Source organism: Gekko japonicus, unplaced genomic scaffold (assembly GCF_001447785.1).
Source record: "Gekko japonicus isolate JY-2015 unplaced genomic scaffold, Gekko_japonicus_V1.1 scaffold44, whole genome shotgun sequence".
Classification (NCBI taxonomy): domain Eukaryota; kingdom Metazoa; phylum Chordata; class Lepidosauria; order Squamata; family Gekkonidae; genus Gekko; species Gekko japonicus.
The window spans coordinates 573,232-589,652 of NW_015174845.1; the positions used below are offsets into that span (position 1 = coordinate 573,232).

Below are 16,421 nucleotides of genomic sequence, written 5' to 3' on the forward strand. Positions count from 1 at the left end.
TCCTGGCGGAATGAGGGCCGGAAGCGGGGCGGCCGGAATCAGGGGGCGGCCGGAAGCAGGGGGCTGGGCTTCGTCATGTGCCCCGCCCCCTGTACCTCACCCGGGGGAACTGCAATCCCCCGCGATCCCCCTCGAAATGACCTCTGGTCTTATTCAGTATAAAGCAGCTTCATATGCTTCTGTGCCCCTTCCTCGGTCATCGTGCTGTTCAGGCAAGAAGATCTTTTCATTGCATGTTAACAGATAAGATGAAGATGCACTTGGTAATGCTAACCTCAGTTGTCCAATGAAATCTGTGAAAACCTGAAACAGTCTTTAAATTGAGAATGACGTGTTATTTCCCATTTTTGCTACTTTCCCCAAACTGCACTCGTACTAGCCTCCAATCCCCAGGAACAACTTTTCCAGGAGGAAGAGGAGGAGGAGGAGAAAAAGAAGGGTTGGTTTTGTACCCCGCTGGTCACGACCCAAAGGAGTCTCAGAGTGGCTTACAATTGCCTTCCCTTCCTCTCCCCACAACAGACACCCTGTGAGGTAGGCGGGGCTGAGAGAGTTCTGAGAGGACTGTGACTGGCCCAAGGTCAACCCAGCTGGCTTCATGTGGAGGAGGAGCGAGGAATCAAACCCGGTTCTCCAGATTAGAGTCTGCCGCTCTTAACTACTACGCCAAGCTGGCTGTCGTAGTAAGTAGAAAGCACAGTAGGCTGTAGTAGTAAGTGGGAAAGAAGAAAAGATTTTTTTGTCTGTATTACCAAAACGCTCTGTGGGGAAGAGAGCTGCAGTGCAATATAGGTTTTACTCGAAACAGCCATGTTGTTCCTTTTTGGTTTTGCATAGTATTGTTACCATCGGTTTCCGTTGACCTCAGATCATCAGTTGCTGCTGCTGCTGATTTTTTCATCCCTTTTATACTATTTTTGCCATTCTTGCTATTTTTGTCATATTCTGTGTATGCACAGTTGAAGCAACATAGTGTTGAACATCACATTTAGTTGAATGGGACGTTTTGGTGCAGGGGAAGAGGAAATAAAAACTCACAAGGGGGAAATGCAATTGTACTGGGAACATTTGAATCAAGCCAGCCAGCATTTGAAATCCCATCCCATTCTTCCGGCAAACCTTATTCTATATTAGGAAAGTGATCCAAGATATAAAGGCATTATTATGATGAAGGCCACATCCAAGATATAAAGGCATTATTATGATGGCCAATACAGGCAGGCGTGGAAGGTCTAGGATGAATGTAAATTTCTGCCCCCATCTTACCACATCACCTAACAACCATCTTGCTCCTTGGTTGTTGAATATACGAGATCACCGCATCTATGGTGGGTGGCTTCTCTGATGGGTCAGTCTAGAGTAATGATCTTCACTCTGAAAATAGAGTCTCCAGCATTTCCTAGAGGAGTCAGGCAACAGCACCTGGGGCTGCTAACTCCATGTTGGGGTATAATGCCATATATTCCACTCTTCAAAGCAGCCATTTTCTGTCATCTGGAGATCAATTGTAATTCTGGGAGAAGAAGAAGAGATTGGATTTATACCCCACCCTTCACTCAGAGTCTCAGAGTGGCTTACAAACTCCTTTCCCTTCCCCTCCCCACAACAGACACCCTGTGAGGCAGGTGGGGCTGAGAGAGCTCTTTCGAGAACTGCTCTTTCAAGGACAGCTCTTATCAGAACTATGACTTGCCCAAGGTCATCCAGCAGCTGCAAGTGGAGGAGTGGGGAATCAAACCCGGTTCTCCCAGATTATAGTCCGCGCACTTAACCTCCCCTCCCAGACTCCCACCTGTTGTATCAAATCCCCTAATATATCAAATCTCTCTCTCTTTTTAAAAGTTTATTTGAAAAAAAGAAGTCCTGTGCAGACTTTTGGTCCTAGGGTTTGAATTGGCAGATGAGGTCACAGCTGAATTGCGTTGGTGGGCATTTGTTTGGGAACATTTGATTGGAACACCAGCTTTGTCACTGAGGTGGGCAGAATTTGGGTGACTTGTGCCTCTTCTTTGTTGGCCTTTCTGCTGAACAATAGATTTCATTTTAGGGGGGAAAAACCCAAGTAAAAATGCAGCGTTTGCTTCCTGCACATACACTCTCTATTTTGGTAAAGCTTCCTTTTCCTGTTTGGTTACAAGACCCTGTGTAAACGTTCAAGTCAGATCGTTTGTCTAACTACATGTTCTGCTTTATACATTGGTGAAGTTACAGAGACTATGTTTTAGTGCAGACTGGATAGATTTAGTTTCTTTCCCCACCCTCCCTAAAATATACACCAGAAGTTTTCGATGGCACAGAGGTAAGTATGTGGGGCTCATTACTGCGAATCTGTGGCCACTTGCCTGCAGAATAATATTATGTTATATGAACAATAATGATTTATCTTTGAAAACATGCATGTAAAAGTGAGTTCACTTTACTTGTGTATGTGCGTATGTGAGTGAATGAAAGGAAAGGAGCAATACTTCTGTGATTTGAAGTTTCTGAAGAGTGGATAAAGTTGATAAGACTATCCAGATATATAACTGGTGTGATTTTTCTTCAGTTACATTTCTAGTATTTAATCCGTCTGGGAAATAAAGTTTTTTCTCTCTTAATTCCCCTTGCTGCAGAATACCAAATGAACGGCTGCAACATCATTATTAATTTTTCTTTGTGGTACAGTTATTGGTTTTGGACTCGGAGGTAGGCAAGACACTATCCCAATGATTAGAAATGTAATATAAGGCCTGGGGGCTGGAACAGGCCCATCCAGGGCTCTTACCTGGCCCACAAGCAACTGGTGTGTATGGAAATGTAAGGTCCTCCCCCCTTTAAGGTATCCCTTGGGAAAAAAACTAATATTGCATACAATTAAATACATTTATTGGGACTTTTGTGGGTTCCCCAGTAAATTAGTTGCTTTCACTGCTAGGAATCAATGGCTTTTATTTGTGTTTTGAGTAAAAAAATAATATTGTTACTTGGGTTTGCCTGTGTCCTTTATAAAGTTTATGTCTCTGGTACCTGGCATTACATTATGGCATACATGGCCCGGCCTGACAAAGTAACATTTATGTCAGATCTGGCCCTCATAATGAATGAGTTTGACACCTCTGAAAGATGTATAGCAGCTAATAAGTATAAATTTACAATCTCTTAGAACTGGTTGAGGACTTCTCTGTCATGGGTGGTACACTTGCAACATAGCTTTAGTTCTGGGAGTTGAAAATGACAGCTGTGGTTAATATTATTTCATTTTATTTAGTTTTAAGACCCTAGTGCCGTGTCGTGTGACGGAGTGAGCTCCCGTCTCTGGCTCCAGCTTCTGCCAACCTAGCAGTTTGAAAGCAAGAAATTGCAAGTAGATAAATAGGTACTGCTTCGGTGGGAAGATAACAGCGTTCCGTGTGCCTTGGCGTTTAGTCATGCTGGCCACACGACCACAGAAACATCTTCGGACAGCGCTGGCTCTTTGGCTTGGAAATGGAGATTAGCACCGCCCCCTAGAGTCGGATTCAACTAGCTTTTGAGCAAGGGAAACCTTTACCTTTACCTTTTTCATTCATTGGATATTAGCGTTCTTTGTGAAAGCCTGCCTATTGATTGTTCCCCTGCTATGAATGATCTGGTATTACAGCTGACAAATGAATTGCCAGTTTTGTTTAGCTGAGAAACATATACATACAACATAATTAATTGGTTAAGATTAGAACGATAAATTAGACTGCAAGAGTCCCTTTAGTATTGCAATAAGTGAGGCTGCACATGGTGAAAAGGCTCTGTGTGTCTGCAGCAGCTGTTAACTACCACTAGGGGCAGACTGGGAGGTTTAGGTGGCTCAGGAACAACCAATGCTGAGCAGCCTGTGCAGAGCTGTGGGGCTTCACTGAAGGGACTGCCCATCTCAGACCCAGCCAGCAGTACTGACAATGGGCATCGGCTCTCCCGTTGCTTCCAGAAATGGTACAGGAGAAAAGCAACCCGTGAACTGACATGGCTTGTTGTTGCTCCTGAAGCCAAGCAACTCCTATAGTTAGGGTGGCCAGACCGGGGGGGGGTTTGGGGGGGCGATCCAGAAGTGGCCAGCGACATCCCTGATGTGATGACATCACATGGAAGTGGCATCGTGTCGGCAACATCAGGGGTGACTCTCTGCTTTTTGGGCAGACTCTAGTTAAAATTGGGCTCAAACCATGGAGTTTTCCCCAAAAAGCAGAGCATCGTCATGCGACATTGCCAGCGTGATGACGTCACTCCCGCGTGATGTCATTGTGTTGTGGACATTGCTGTGTGACATCGCTGTTTGGGGACGGGGCTTCCCTACCGGCCAGCTGGCTGGTGGTGGGCAGAAGCCCCCAAAATCGGGGGATCCCCTGCCTGGCCCAGGGGTCTGGGAACCTTACCTGTAGTACTTCTGTCAGTGCTGGGACCAGTGTTCCCTCTAAGCTGAGTTAGTGTGAGCTAGTTCACAGTTTTTTAGCCTCCAGCTCACAAATTTTTGTCTTTGCTCAGGGAGGATGGCTCCAGAACAAACTAGTTTATGCAGCAGCCAAATTTCTCACTCACAACTTTAATGGCAGCAGCTCACAAAGTAGAGTTTTTTCTCACAAGACTCCACAGCTTAGAGGGAACATTGGCTGGGACATGGCATTTTCATGGCTTTCAGTGCCCCTCCCAGGGCTAGAGCCCATGGGGAGCTTTCCCAGTAATTTAGATGGTCAGTCTGCCCCTGACAGCTGTTTGTTCGCTCACTTGTTTAGCGACAGTATCTGGCTTCTGCTTAGATGTGGTTGGATCGGCAAAGAGGAACAAAGATGTTGTCAGTGGCTGAGATTTCCCTGTTCCTCTCTTGCTCCAAGCTCAAGAAGAAACTAGGAGGCGCCAGAAGGAGGAAATGAGTAGTCTGGTAGTGACAAGAGGAGGCTAGTGGTTGGTAGCTGCTACTGTCATCTTGAGGCCCAGGATGTGGAGTCTCGTCTGTGGGATTTTGTTGGGGACAGCGTTCCCTTTAAGCTGAGTTAGTATGAGCTAGCTCAGTTTTTTAGCCTCTGGCTCACACATTTTTGTCTTAGCTCAGGAAGTATGGCTCCAGAGCAAACTAATTTATGCAGTAGCCAAATTGCTTATTCACAATTTTAATGCCAGTAGCTCACAAAGTAGAATTTTTGCTCACAAGACTCCATAAGAGGGAGTATTGGTTGGGGCTGGTTTTAGTTTAGTGCTAGATCTAAGTCTTGGGGTTTGATCCAGACTAAATTGTCTACTAAAGCCACTGCAGCCCATTGATCTCCCTGAAGGGCTGCTCCTGGGGGCTAGGGGGTGCTCAGAATGAGGGGGCAGTTGGGGATTTGCAGTAGGAAGGTAGAAGTTCCTCCACCACTTTCATTAGCAGAAAATTGTATCCAGCCCTTTGTCCCTGAGCTCACCTAGATGGGAGCTTCCTTTTTTAAAACTATAACACTGGAAACAAGCCTGCAAGGAACCTAGGATCAGAGCCAGTATATGATATGAGAAGCTAATGTTGGTGTCATTTCTAGCTCGAGATGTTGCCAATTTCTGCTCCTGACATAGGGTTGCCAGACACCCCCCAGTGGAGGCAGGGTCCCCTGCTGCCAGGTTCCCCCCCCCCCGCTGCCAGGCCCCACCTCCCTGCTGTCAATGAGCTGGTTGGCGGGGGGGGGGAACACACCCCGAAAAAGAGGGAGAACCATCTGGTGTGCTGTGATGTGTCTACGTCACTGCCCATGTAACCTGAAAGGGATGTCATCACATCTGGGATGTCAGGGCGACGCTCTGGTATTTGGGCAAAAACTCTATGGTAGAAGCCAAATTTACCATAGAGCTTTTGCCCAAATACCAGAGCTTTGTCCCAGAACCCAGGAGGGACCTGGCAACCCTATCCTGACAGAATTTTGAATTTATCACTCTCTGCCCATTATATTTCTATCTTGCATGAGTTCCAAGGAGCTCAAGGGGGGCATACATTGTCCTCCCTCCATTAGTTTCACAACAACCGTGTGAGATCAACATCTCTCAGAAATCTCTTTTTCATGTTGGCACCTTACCTGTGTTGTAGAACTTGATAGTTCTACTTCCTTGGGGAAAAGATTAAGTCTTTTGTTTGCAAATTTTAGAAAATCTGTAAAGGCGTTCTTCCAGGGTTTCTAAGAATTAAGGTTTTTGTTTTTTTTAAAGTATATTCTGCTCATATTATCATGTTGGATCTTGTTTTTATGCATTACTTTGATTTTTTTTAGTTTTATTTTTAAGCCATTTTCAGCCTCTGTGCCTGAAAATCTGCCAATTTATTTAAATATAAATGGAACATAAAATTTTATTTCCTGGAAGGCTCTTGCTTTCATGCAAAAGGAAATCCAGATCTCTATTTTAAGCGTTACGAAAGAGGATGGCTGAAAATAGTGCACAAAACAGGTTTCATGGAGTGCAAAAGAAATCCCTGACACTTGAAAAGGATTACAAAACATATTTTTATTTTAGATTGTTATCTACATAACATAAGAACATAAGAGAACATAAGAGAAGCCAATGTTGGATCAGGCCAATGGCCCATCTAGTCCAACACTCTGTCACACAGTGGCCAAAAATACCAGGTGCCATCAGGAGGTCCAGCAGTGGGGCTAGGACACTAGAAGCCCTCCCACTGTTGCCCCCTTCTAAGCACCGAGAATAGAGAGCATCCCTTGCCCCTGCCTGAGAGTTCCTCTCTATACCTTGTGGCTAATAGCCACTGATGGACTTCTGCTCCATATGCTTATCTAATTCCTTCTTGAAGCTGTCCATGTTTGTAGCCGCCACCACCTCCTGTGGCAATAAATTCCATGTATTAATCACTCCTTGGGTGAAGAAGTACTTCCTTTTATCTATTCTAGCCCGACTGCTCAGCAATTTCATTGAGTGCTCGCGAGTTCTTTTACTGTGAGAAAAGGAGAAAAGTACTTCTTTCTCAACCTGCTCTATCCCATGCATAATCTTATAAACCTCAATCATGTCACCCCTCAGTCGTCGGTTCTCCAAGTTAAAGAGCCCCAAGCGTTTTAACCTTTCTTCGTAGGGTAAGTGTTCCAACCCTTTTATCATTCTAGTTGCCCTTTTCTGCACCTTTCCCAATACTATAATATCCTTTTTGAGTTGTGGTAACCAGAAGTGTACACAGTAGTCCAAATAAGGTTGCACCATCGATTTATACAGGGGCAATATGATACTGGCTGATTTGTTTTCAATTCCCTCCCTAATAATCCCCAGCATAGCGTTGGCCTTTTTTATTGCAGTTGCACACTGTCTCGACATTTTCAGTGAGTTATCTACTACGACTCTTGGTCAGTCTCTGCCAGTTTGGACCCCATCTATGTGTATTTATAGTAGGATTTTTGGCTCCAATGTGCATCACTTTGCACTTGGGCACATTGAACCCCAAGTGCCACGTTGATGCCCACTCACCCATCCTCGACAGATACCTTTGGAGTGTCTCATGTTGTACATATTAGATTCCATGTCAAAAATGAAGTCAAATGAGGAGGAAGATCTGTGTTTTATTTCAATTAACAGAAAAACAATTGGACCAAATAGTCCATCCAAAATTGACTACTTCTTTTTCTTCTTCTTCTTCTTCATCTTCTTCTTCTTCTTGAACATATTCTGACTTGCATTTTATTTGCCATAGCCTGTGTTCCCTTTTATCAACCTCACTGATTCTGATCTGATATTTGTGTAAATGTTTCTGCTTTTGTAGGGGTGGGTTGTTTTTTATTGTTTTTTAGTCTACTTCCCTTGAGCCTAAGAATTTTTTCACTGGACTGGTAAAATTCCTTACCCAGCTCAAACCTCAGAGCCTAGTGATGCTTTGAAGATAAGCAGATAAGAACATAAGAGAAGCCAGTGTGGGATCAGGCCAATGGCCCATCCAGTCCAACACTCTGTCACACAGTGGCCAAAAATACTAGGTGCCATCAGGAGGTCTAGCAGTGGGGCCAGGACATTAGAAGCCCTCCCACTATGCAGTAGTGTGCATAGTGCAGTATGCAGATGCTGTATGACATTAAGTTTCTTGGAGTCTAGTTTATTAAATTCATGAAGTTATACCACACATGGCAGGACATTTAAAAAACTGTGTGAATTCTTTCTTTTACATGTTGTTCTATTAGTGTATATATTGGCAACAAGGAACTTCCTATTAGTGGAGACCACTGTGCTACTAAACTAAACATGTTTTACTCCAGAAATGGATATGATGTTAAATATTTTTACAGTGCAGTGCTAAGTGGAGTTTACACCCTATTAAGCGCATTGACATCAGTGGACGTAGAATGGTGTAACTCCGCTTAGTGTATCAAATTATTCCTCAGGGCCAGATGGATCTTTTGGTAGTCAAATGATAAGGTATTTAAACAGCAAGCAAACAAATCCAAACACCTGGCTTCTGCAGCATCATATCAAAAAAATGCTTTGGATCCCAGCTGGGAATCTGCTACTTCGGTTCCTTTAACAGGCAGAAGAAGAAGAAGAGAAGAGATTGGATTTATACCCCGCTCTTCACTACCCAAGGGAGTCTCAGAGCGGCTTACAAACTCCTTTCCCTTCCCCTCCCCACAACAGACACCCTGTGAGGTAGGCGGGGCTCAGAGAGCTCTTGACAGAAACTGCTCTTTTTCAAGAACAGCTCTTATCAGAAGTACGGCTTGGCAAAGGCCATCCAGCCAGGTGCAAGTGGAGGAGTGGGGAATCAAACCCGGTTCTCCCAGATTAGAGTCCGTGCACTTAACCACTACACCAAACTGGCAGGAAAGTTGTAAGTAAAGCTTTTCCACAAGGGGAGATTTAGGCTGTCACGTGAACACTGAAGGCCCAAGAACAGGGTTGTTGTTTGTTTTTTTGAAGAAAAGCCTCTCTCAGGTGCCAAGGAAAGCCAGTGAGGGGGAAGTCAGGGCTGAGAGGAGGAGATCTGTTAGGAAGCAGGCACCTCAGAGGGCCAAAGCCTTGAGAAGGTTACCCCTCTGTAAATGGATGAGCTCGACAGCTTCCTGTACACATGCTTCTCCATTGCATCTCCCACTTGTGGCCTCGCTTGTTGAAGAGGCCAGGAAGGTCCCTACAGTTCTTTCAGAGGGTTAGTCTGCAGTACAACAGCTAGATGCGAGTCCAGTAGCCCCCCTTAGAGACCAACCTTAGAGACCCCTTAGAGACCAACCAGATGGGGGGGGTATGAGTATTCGAGAGTCAAAGCTTTGACAAAGGTATCTGATGAAGGGAGCTTCAACGTTCGAAAACCCATGCCCCGAAAACCTTGTTGGTCGCTAGAGTGCTACTGGAAACGGCTCTAGGCTGCCCCACCATTCTCTCGTTCTGCCAAATGTGAAAAACAGAATTGTTCAGGAGGGTATTTCTGTAGAGGGAAGAAAGCTGTACTATAATGGAATGATCCAGAAGGGAGCTTTTGTAAAGGGGAAAATATTGTAGTCTGTTCTGCTGTTCGCTGTATGTATTATCTTGCTCTTACTGCATTGTTTTCTATTTTTGTAATTCCGGGGTGGGGTGGGGGTGTTGCATTACTTATGACATATCTTGCTTGATACCTTTTTTGGCATCGTTTCTAATATTTATGATCCTAGTCCGGTTGCATTGTTTGGATATCTCATGCTATATGATTGCATTGTTTTATGCTACATAATCCTAAGAACATAAGAGAGCATAAGCCATGTTGGATCAAGCCAAGGGCCTGTCCAGTCCAACACTCTGCGTCACACAGTGGCCAAAACCCTGGTGCCATCAAGAGGTCCACTAGTGGGGCCAGAACTCCAGAAGCCCTCCTAGTGTTGCCCCCCCAAGCACCAAAGGTACAGAACACTGCCCCAAACATAGTGCTCCATCTTGCTTGTTTGAGTCTCAGCAACAGACGTGGGGCTATAAGCAAATTAATTAAGTAATGCACTATTTAAAGTAGTTACTTTTCCTCGTTCATGCAAGGTATCTTTAGAGTCTGCAGCTTGGGGCCGCGTCTTTGTGGTCTTCCGGCTCTGCCTCACCAACCTGCTAATGTTAGCATGGCAGGACAGCCACACGTCCTGTGCCGTGACATTTCATTTCCTTTTATTAAAATAGCCAATGCTGAATGAGGTTTAGGGTAGCCGGCTCTTTCTAGTACAGCGTGTTGGACCGCAGGTCTCTGATTTCCTGTAGACTTACCAAAAATGTTAAAACATCTCATGTGAAACAGACCATCGTTGTTGTGTCCATTCACAGGACATTAAAAAGGAAATGCAGCTCATCAGTAGGAATCGGCTCTGCTGGGTCTACACTGTATAATGAATTGTCCAAGTTTGGAGAGCCAGTTTGGTGTAGTGGTTAAGTGTGCGGACTCTAATCTGGGAGAACCGGGTTTGATTCCCCACTCCTCCACTTGCAGCTGCGGGATGACCTTGGGCAAGCCATAGTTCTGTCAGAGCTGTCCTTGAAAGAGCAGTTCCTGTCAGAGTTCTCTCAGAGGGTGTCTGTTGTAGGGAGAGGAAGGGAAAGGAGTTTGTAAGCTGCTCTGAGACTCCAATATCTTCTTCAAGTTCTTAGTGTTGTTATATATGGTTGTGGGGGGGAGTTGTTTGTTTGTTGGCATTGTTTATAAGGAGAAACTGTGATCCAATCACCCAGGGTTTTTTTTCTGGGGGAACATGCCAGGATGGAGTTCCAGGATTGACAAAATTATTTAAAAATGTTTAAAAGTTTTTTCAGTCTACACAACGAAAACTTCATTTCCTGCTTGAGAGTTCCGGCACTTCTTTTTCCAGGAAAAAAAGCCCTGCAACCATCTATGTTAAACCTGGGCTCATGAAGCTGCCTTATATTGAATCAGAGATCACTGGTCTGTCAAGTTCAGTCTTGTCTACTAGGACTGTCATTGGCTCTCCGAGGTCTCAGACTGAGGTCTTTTGCATTTGAGTCTTTTAACTGGAGGCTAGAATGATAGGCCTCCATAGCACTGCATGTGAGATTCTCTCTCTTAGCTTTACAGAATCTCAAATCTTCAGACTTCTAGAAAGAGAAAGAGAGAGAGAGAGAGAATGTGTGTGTAACAGCTGCATGCACCAGCTATGGAGGCTGCACATGAGGCTCTCCCACTCTCTCATTTCCTGTAAGGGTCGCTGTCTCTTTTTTTTAATGTTAAAGAGGAAATAAGAGCAGTTCAAACAGGTGCCATAGTGCTGTGCTAAAGTGCCTCGGTGAAAAGCGTCTGGGGGAAGATTAATCAGCCAAATGCACCATTAAGTCTCCTTCTGCCACAATTTTGGTTTGGACTTTCATTCTATGGGGACAGAAGCCACCCATTAGAACGTAAGAGTAAGATTTGGTCTCCTAGATGGATCCTGGTATGGTGGGATTTCAGCAGACTTTAGAAGAGAGAAGAGAGAGAAGAGAGAGGAGAGATTGGATTGGATTTATACCCCACCCTTTACAATCTCCTTCCCTTCCTCTCCCCACAACAGACACCCTGTGAGGCTGAGAGAGTTCTGAGAGAACTACTCTAGAGAGAACAGCTCTGAGGGAACTATGGCTCTTGCCCAAGGTCACCCAGCAGCTGTATGTGAAGGAGTGGGGAATGAAACCTGGTTCCCCCAGATTAGAGTCCGGGCTCCTAACCACTACACCAAACTGGCTCTGTTTGGCTTGGCTGTCTGGCCCTGTGTTACAGGAACTGTTACATCTTCAGCGTGAAAAAAACTGAAGCCTGCCGTAGCTTAAGAAGCTTTGATTGCCTGTGAAAGTAATTAGAGGTAAGACAGGTACCTGTAGGCTCCAATTGCAAGTCGAGATTGCAGATAAAAGAGGTTTATTAAGGCAGTCAGCAGATTAATCTGCCTTCCTACTGATGGCTTGATTAATGAATCAATTAAAATTAAATACATTCACAGTTTACCAAAGCTTCAGTGTAAGGTGCCTTTTGAGATATTGAAGGATATGTAAGAAGAAAAAGGTTATCTTTTAATATGGTCTTTTCCCATTCCATATTCATTAACGCACTGAAAGCCAAAACGGCCTCAATACAAACAGGCCTGTGCTCTTAATTTGCCGTAGCAGATCATTAAATTAGTCCCTCATTAATTACAGTTGCCCTCCACCTTTTAATCAACTAAAGATCAATCTAACCATTAAACTTTTGGCATCCCATTTGTTCTCTCATTATCCCAACCAGCTCTGCATCTTACACCAATCCGGCAGCAACTAGTTGAAGGGGGGGGGGGGAATCCTTATGCAGTTTTTAAAAATACCCTGTAAGGGGCATTGGAAGGACAGGATAAGTACAGAAAGAGAGGCATGCAGCATCACCACTATACAGAAATACAAACATAAGCTCATATCGTTACACTCTGCCCCGGCAAAGCAAATTTACTGGGAGGGGGGGAGTTTAAGGTTGCCAAGTCCCCCACCCCTGGCCACCAGTTGGGTTGCTAGCTTCAGGATAGGAAACTCCTGGAGAGTTGGGAGTGGAGGACAGAGACCTCAGCGGGGTACAATGCCACAGAGAGTCCACCCTCCAAAGCAGCCATTTTCTCCAGGGGAACTGATCTCTGTAGTCTGGAATACAGTTGTAATTACAGGGGATCCCCAGGTCCCACCTGGAGGCTGGCATCCCTAGGGGAGTTGGTTTTAAAAATAAATTGGGGCAAAGATATTGTTCTGACTCAGTATTGGATGCTGCCTCATTAGTAGCCGAACCCATATTATTCTGTCAGTGGGCCATTCTTCTGTATGGTGAAAGGCTACTCTGGACGCTGAATAAGGAAGGACACAATCCCTGAGGAACATATCCTACATCTGCCCCATTATAGTCATTGGGTAAAACCTGTTCTAGAAGGAAGGTGGCATGGTATCTAGCCCAATCTTGTCAGATCTCAGAAGCTAAGCAGGATCCTGGTTTGTACTTGGATGAGAGATCTTCAAGGAAAGCCATGGCAAACTACCTCTGCTACTCACTTGCCTTGAAAGCTCCTTGCAGGGGTCGCCATAAGTCTTGACAGCTCTTTGCACACATACACAAGACCCATTCACCACCAGGATTCATTTCATGCTTGGAATGAGAGATAACACCAAACATGTGGCTGTGGCCCAAAACAGCAGCCCTGCGTCATATCCTCTTCTCCCCAGTAATGTCTAGGAGTATAAAATGCATAACATTATACCTTCATGATCCCAGGTTTCCCTGCCTTCATTCATCATTATTGGTGGTTGGGTTAGTTTCTGTTCCTAGACTTGACTGTGAATAGAGAAAGGGTGAGTGAGTTGCAGGACTTCTGTTTTCAGTGGCAGTCCTGTGTCAGCTGTAACATCCAAATTGTAGCTTCAGTTCAGATTACAGTGAGGAAGATAGAATCATAGAATTGGAAGGGACCTCCAGGGTCTTCTAGTCCAACCCACTGCACGATGCAGGAAATTCACGAATACCTCCCCCCACACCACCAGTGACCCATGTTCATTGCCCAGAAGATGACAAAAAACCTCCAGGACCCCCGGGCAAACTGGCCTGGAGGAAAATTGCTTCCTGACCCCAAAGTGGTGATAAGCCTTCCCCTGGGCATGTAAGAAAGATCTTGGGTGATTGAACCTCAGGAGTTTGCATGTGACTTTAAAGGCTCTCTCATTGTGAAGCAAAAGCACAGATTTCAGTGCTCAGCATGTTACAGGATCTCTGTTATTAAATTACCACATTTGGGATTGTTCCCTTGGAGCACGTCATTGTCTTTTTTCTTGTAGCTGGCTATTGCTTTTGCCCTTTTTAAGAGATTCACAGAAATATGTCCCAACTGTCGTTATTGAAACAGTGGCTGATGTTTAAAATAAATTCTTTTTGTGTTTCCTGCTTCTGGCTTGTGAAATCAAGGCAATTGTTTACTCTTCGGCTTTTGCTTAAAAGTCTGCATGCATTCACAGGGAAGTGGATTTTCCTGCCATTTTTCTTCTTCTTAGATTTATAACAAATAGTTTGGATTGTTGTTCTCTTCAGAGCTTAGGAGTGCTGCGCAGTCAGACCAAAGGGCCCATTTAGGCCTATTTCCAGCACTGGCCAGCAAAATTCTTCCTGGAAGGTGCCAAGTTAGAAATGGGGGACAACAACCGTCTGCTGCTGTTTGCATTCTAGCAATTCATGTTCAGAGGTACATTGCCTCTGGACATGGAGGTTCCATTTCGCTGATATGGACTAATACACTTTCTATTGTGAAATCAGCTTTTAAAACTGTCTAAGCAAATAGCCAACGCTGCATCTTCTAGCAGTGAGTTCCACAGGTTAATCACATGTTGCATTAAAAAGTGCTTCCTTTGTCTTGTCCTGAATCCTCTGCGAGTCGATTTCATTGGAGGACTCTGAGTACCAGCATTAAAGGGGGGAGGATCTCTTTCTTCACACCATTTATAATTGTATACATCTCTTTCATGTCCACCTCTCTTAAGGTGGAATTACATATGTAAGTGCCTTCAAATTGCAACTGACGGTGACCCCAGCACGGGGCTTTTAAGGCAAGTGAAAAACAGAGGTGACTTGCCCTTGCCTTCCTCTGCAAAGTCTTCCTTGTGTTGTGTATTGAGCCTGAGTAATCCCTGGAATAGTACGGGGATCTAGTTGAGCTTGTTTCCCCCGAACAATAGTGTTGTGTACTGAGCCTAATCTAATGAGCCCCAGCTTGGGGACACAGAACAATGGACTGCTAGGATCCTGGGACAGACCTATCACCCAGGAGTACCTCTGTAAATAGCCTATTGTTGGGAGTGGGTGGGTGATGGGTGTGCCGTTTTACGGGCTTATAAGCAGGGTTAAAATATTGTCAAAGATCTATAGACGAATCAGTGTAAGCCGGGCATTCAGTTCACTTGTGTGCATGTTTGTCATCTCACTTGCAAGGTTGGACTCACCACATAGGTGTGTTATGGGCTGCAAGCTTGTGTGTTGTGTAAGTAAAGCAAGATGCTTTTGCTCTAACATACAGTGATCCAGACTTCTCCCTAACAGTTTCAACTTCTGGACTGAGAACCTTCTTTGCCATTTAAGCACCTCTTTGGTATGTGGTAGGAACCTTCTAGCCCTTTGCTGCGTAGCCCAGGCTAACCCAGTCACCTTAGATTAGGGTTGCCAGGTCTTACCTCGGTCCCCGTGGGGGGCTCCAGCCCAGCTCCTGGAGCAAAGGGTACACGCCGCGGCCGTACAAAAATCTATTCACAGGATCACACAATATACTGTACAAAGGAAGCTTTTCACCCTTTCCCCAACTTTGCGGTACCCCCCTGGGCCCTGGTGTCCTAAGAACGTGCTGCGTCTGCTTCCCGGTGCATCCGCCCCTGCCCCTATGTGTCCACTCGGCTATCAGCTCTCTGGAGCGGGAGGCCGTTTTAGATTAAAGACGAGGGGCCGGACAGAGCTGAGTGTCTCGGGGCCAATGTTCCCTCTAAGCTGTGGTGTCCTGTGAGCAACGATTCTACTTTGTGAGCTCCTGTCAGCAAGCTGCCAAATTTCTTTTCTGTTGTTTTTCCCGGTGTATGCTTGATTGCTTTTGCTTTCATATGTAGACCTGTTGATGCGCTTAATTGCTTAGCTACTCTATTATTTGGGGGAGGGTTAACCCTACAATGGATACTTTTAAAAAAGATTTCAGATTTCTGAAAATGTAGGGCTTCTTTCAGGTTTTTAGAAAGATCTGCCTTGTCTGTCCATGACCTCAGTCTCCAGATTTAAGTATACACAGATGGGGCCACATCAAGAATTATATATACTGAGCAACCTGGTTGAAAAGAGCTGAAGGTGGGTGGTGCAGTTATAAAGAAAATGTATGTCTAAGAACAGCAGAGTAAGTACACCTCAGAGGTAAGGTGTAAGTAATATATGGGAGATGAAGAGTTACTAAAAAGCCAAAGACAAAAAAAGAAGATAATGGAAAATAAATAAATACGAGATTAAACCCTGTTTTCATACTGGAAATAAGAATTAATAGACTACTAAAGGATGGAGGAAGCTGGTAACATATAAGAAGAAGTCAAACAGGAGGTTATATATGCTCCATAGTACCAATAGGACTTTGTCAGTTAACTGGGCAGTATATTAATTCCAGACAGGTAAAAGAACAAGAACAAGTTGTATATTAATTGTTATCTTGGATGTTTGATTGATGATTCTGTGTTGCAGGAAATGAAAAATGAATTTGTATAGTTTTTGTTGGTAGTCTTGTGGAATGAATATATGTGTATGATACAGGCTTATATGATAAAACCCCAATAAATATATTTGCAAAAAAACAAACAAAAAAACCCCGTCATGCTGGTTGCACCCCCCTCATTCCTAACTGTGATCCTGTCTATGCACCGATGGCTTCAAATAAAGTAAAACTTTTTCTGCAAGAGTGTACTTCATTGATGCCCTGGGGAAACCTGACAGCTCCTGGCATTAA

The 16,421-nt window shown here is 44.6% G+C and overlaps 1 protein-coding gene across 6 annotated transcripts in view; it reads left to right on the forward strand.

The window, feature by feature from the left end:
• The window catches only part of EVL (Enah/Vasp-like), a 189,412-nt gene that overhangs the window by 59,928 nt on the left and 113,063 nt on the right, over positions 1-16,421 (forward strand). The window contains exon 1 of one of the 6 annotated variants that reach the window (XM_015424453.1): positions 2,213-2,299. The exons of the other annotated variants lie outside the window; for them this stretch is intronic. Coding sequence (XP_015279939.1) covers positions 2,289-2,299 — 11 coding nt within the window. The 5' untranslated portion in view covers positions 2,213-2,288. Of the gene's footprint in view, positions 1-2,212; positions 2,300-16,421 lie in introns of those variants that run through there. 6 annotated transcript variants of the gene reach the window in all.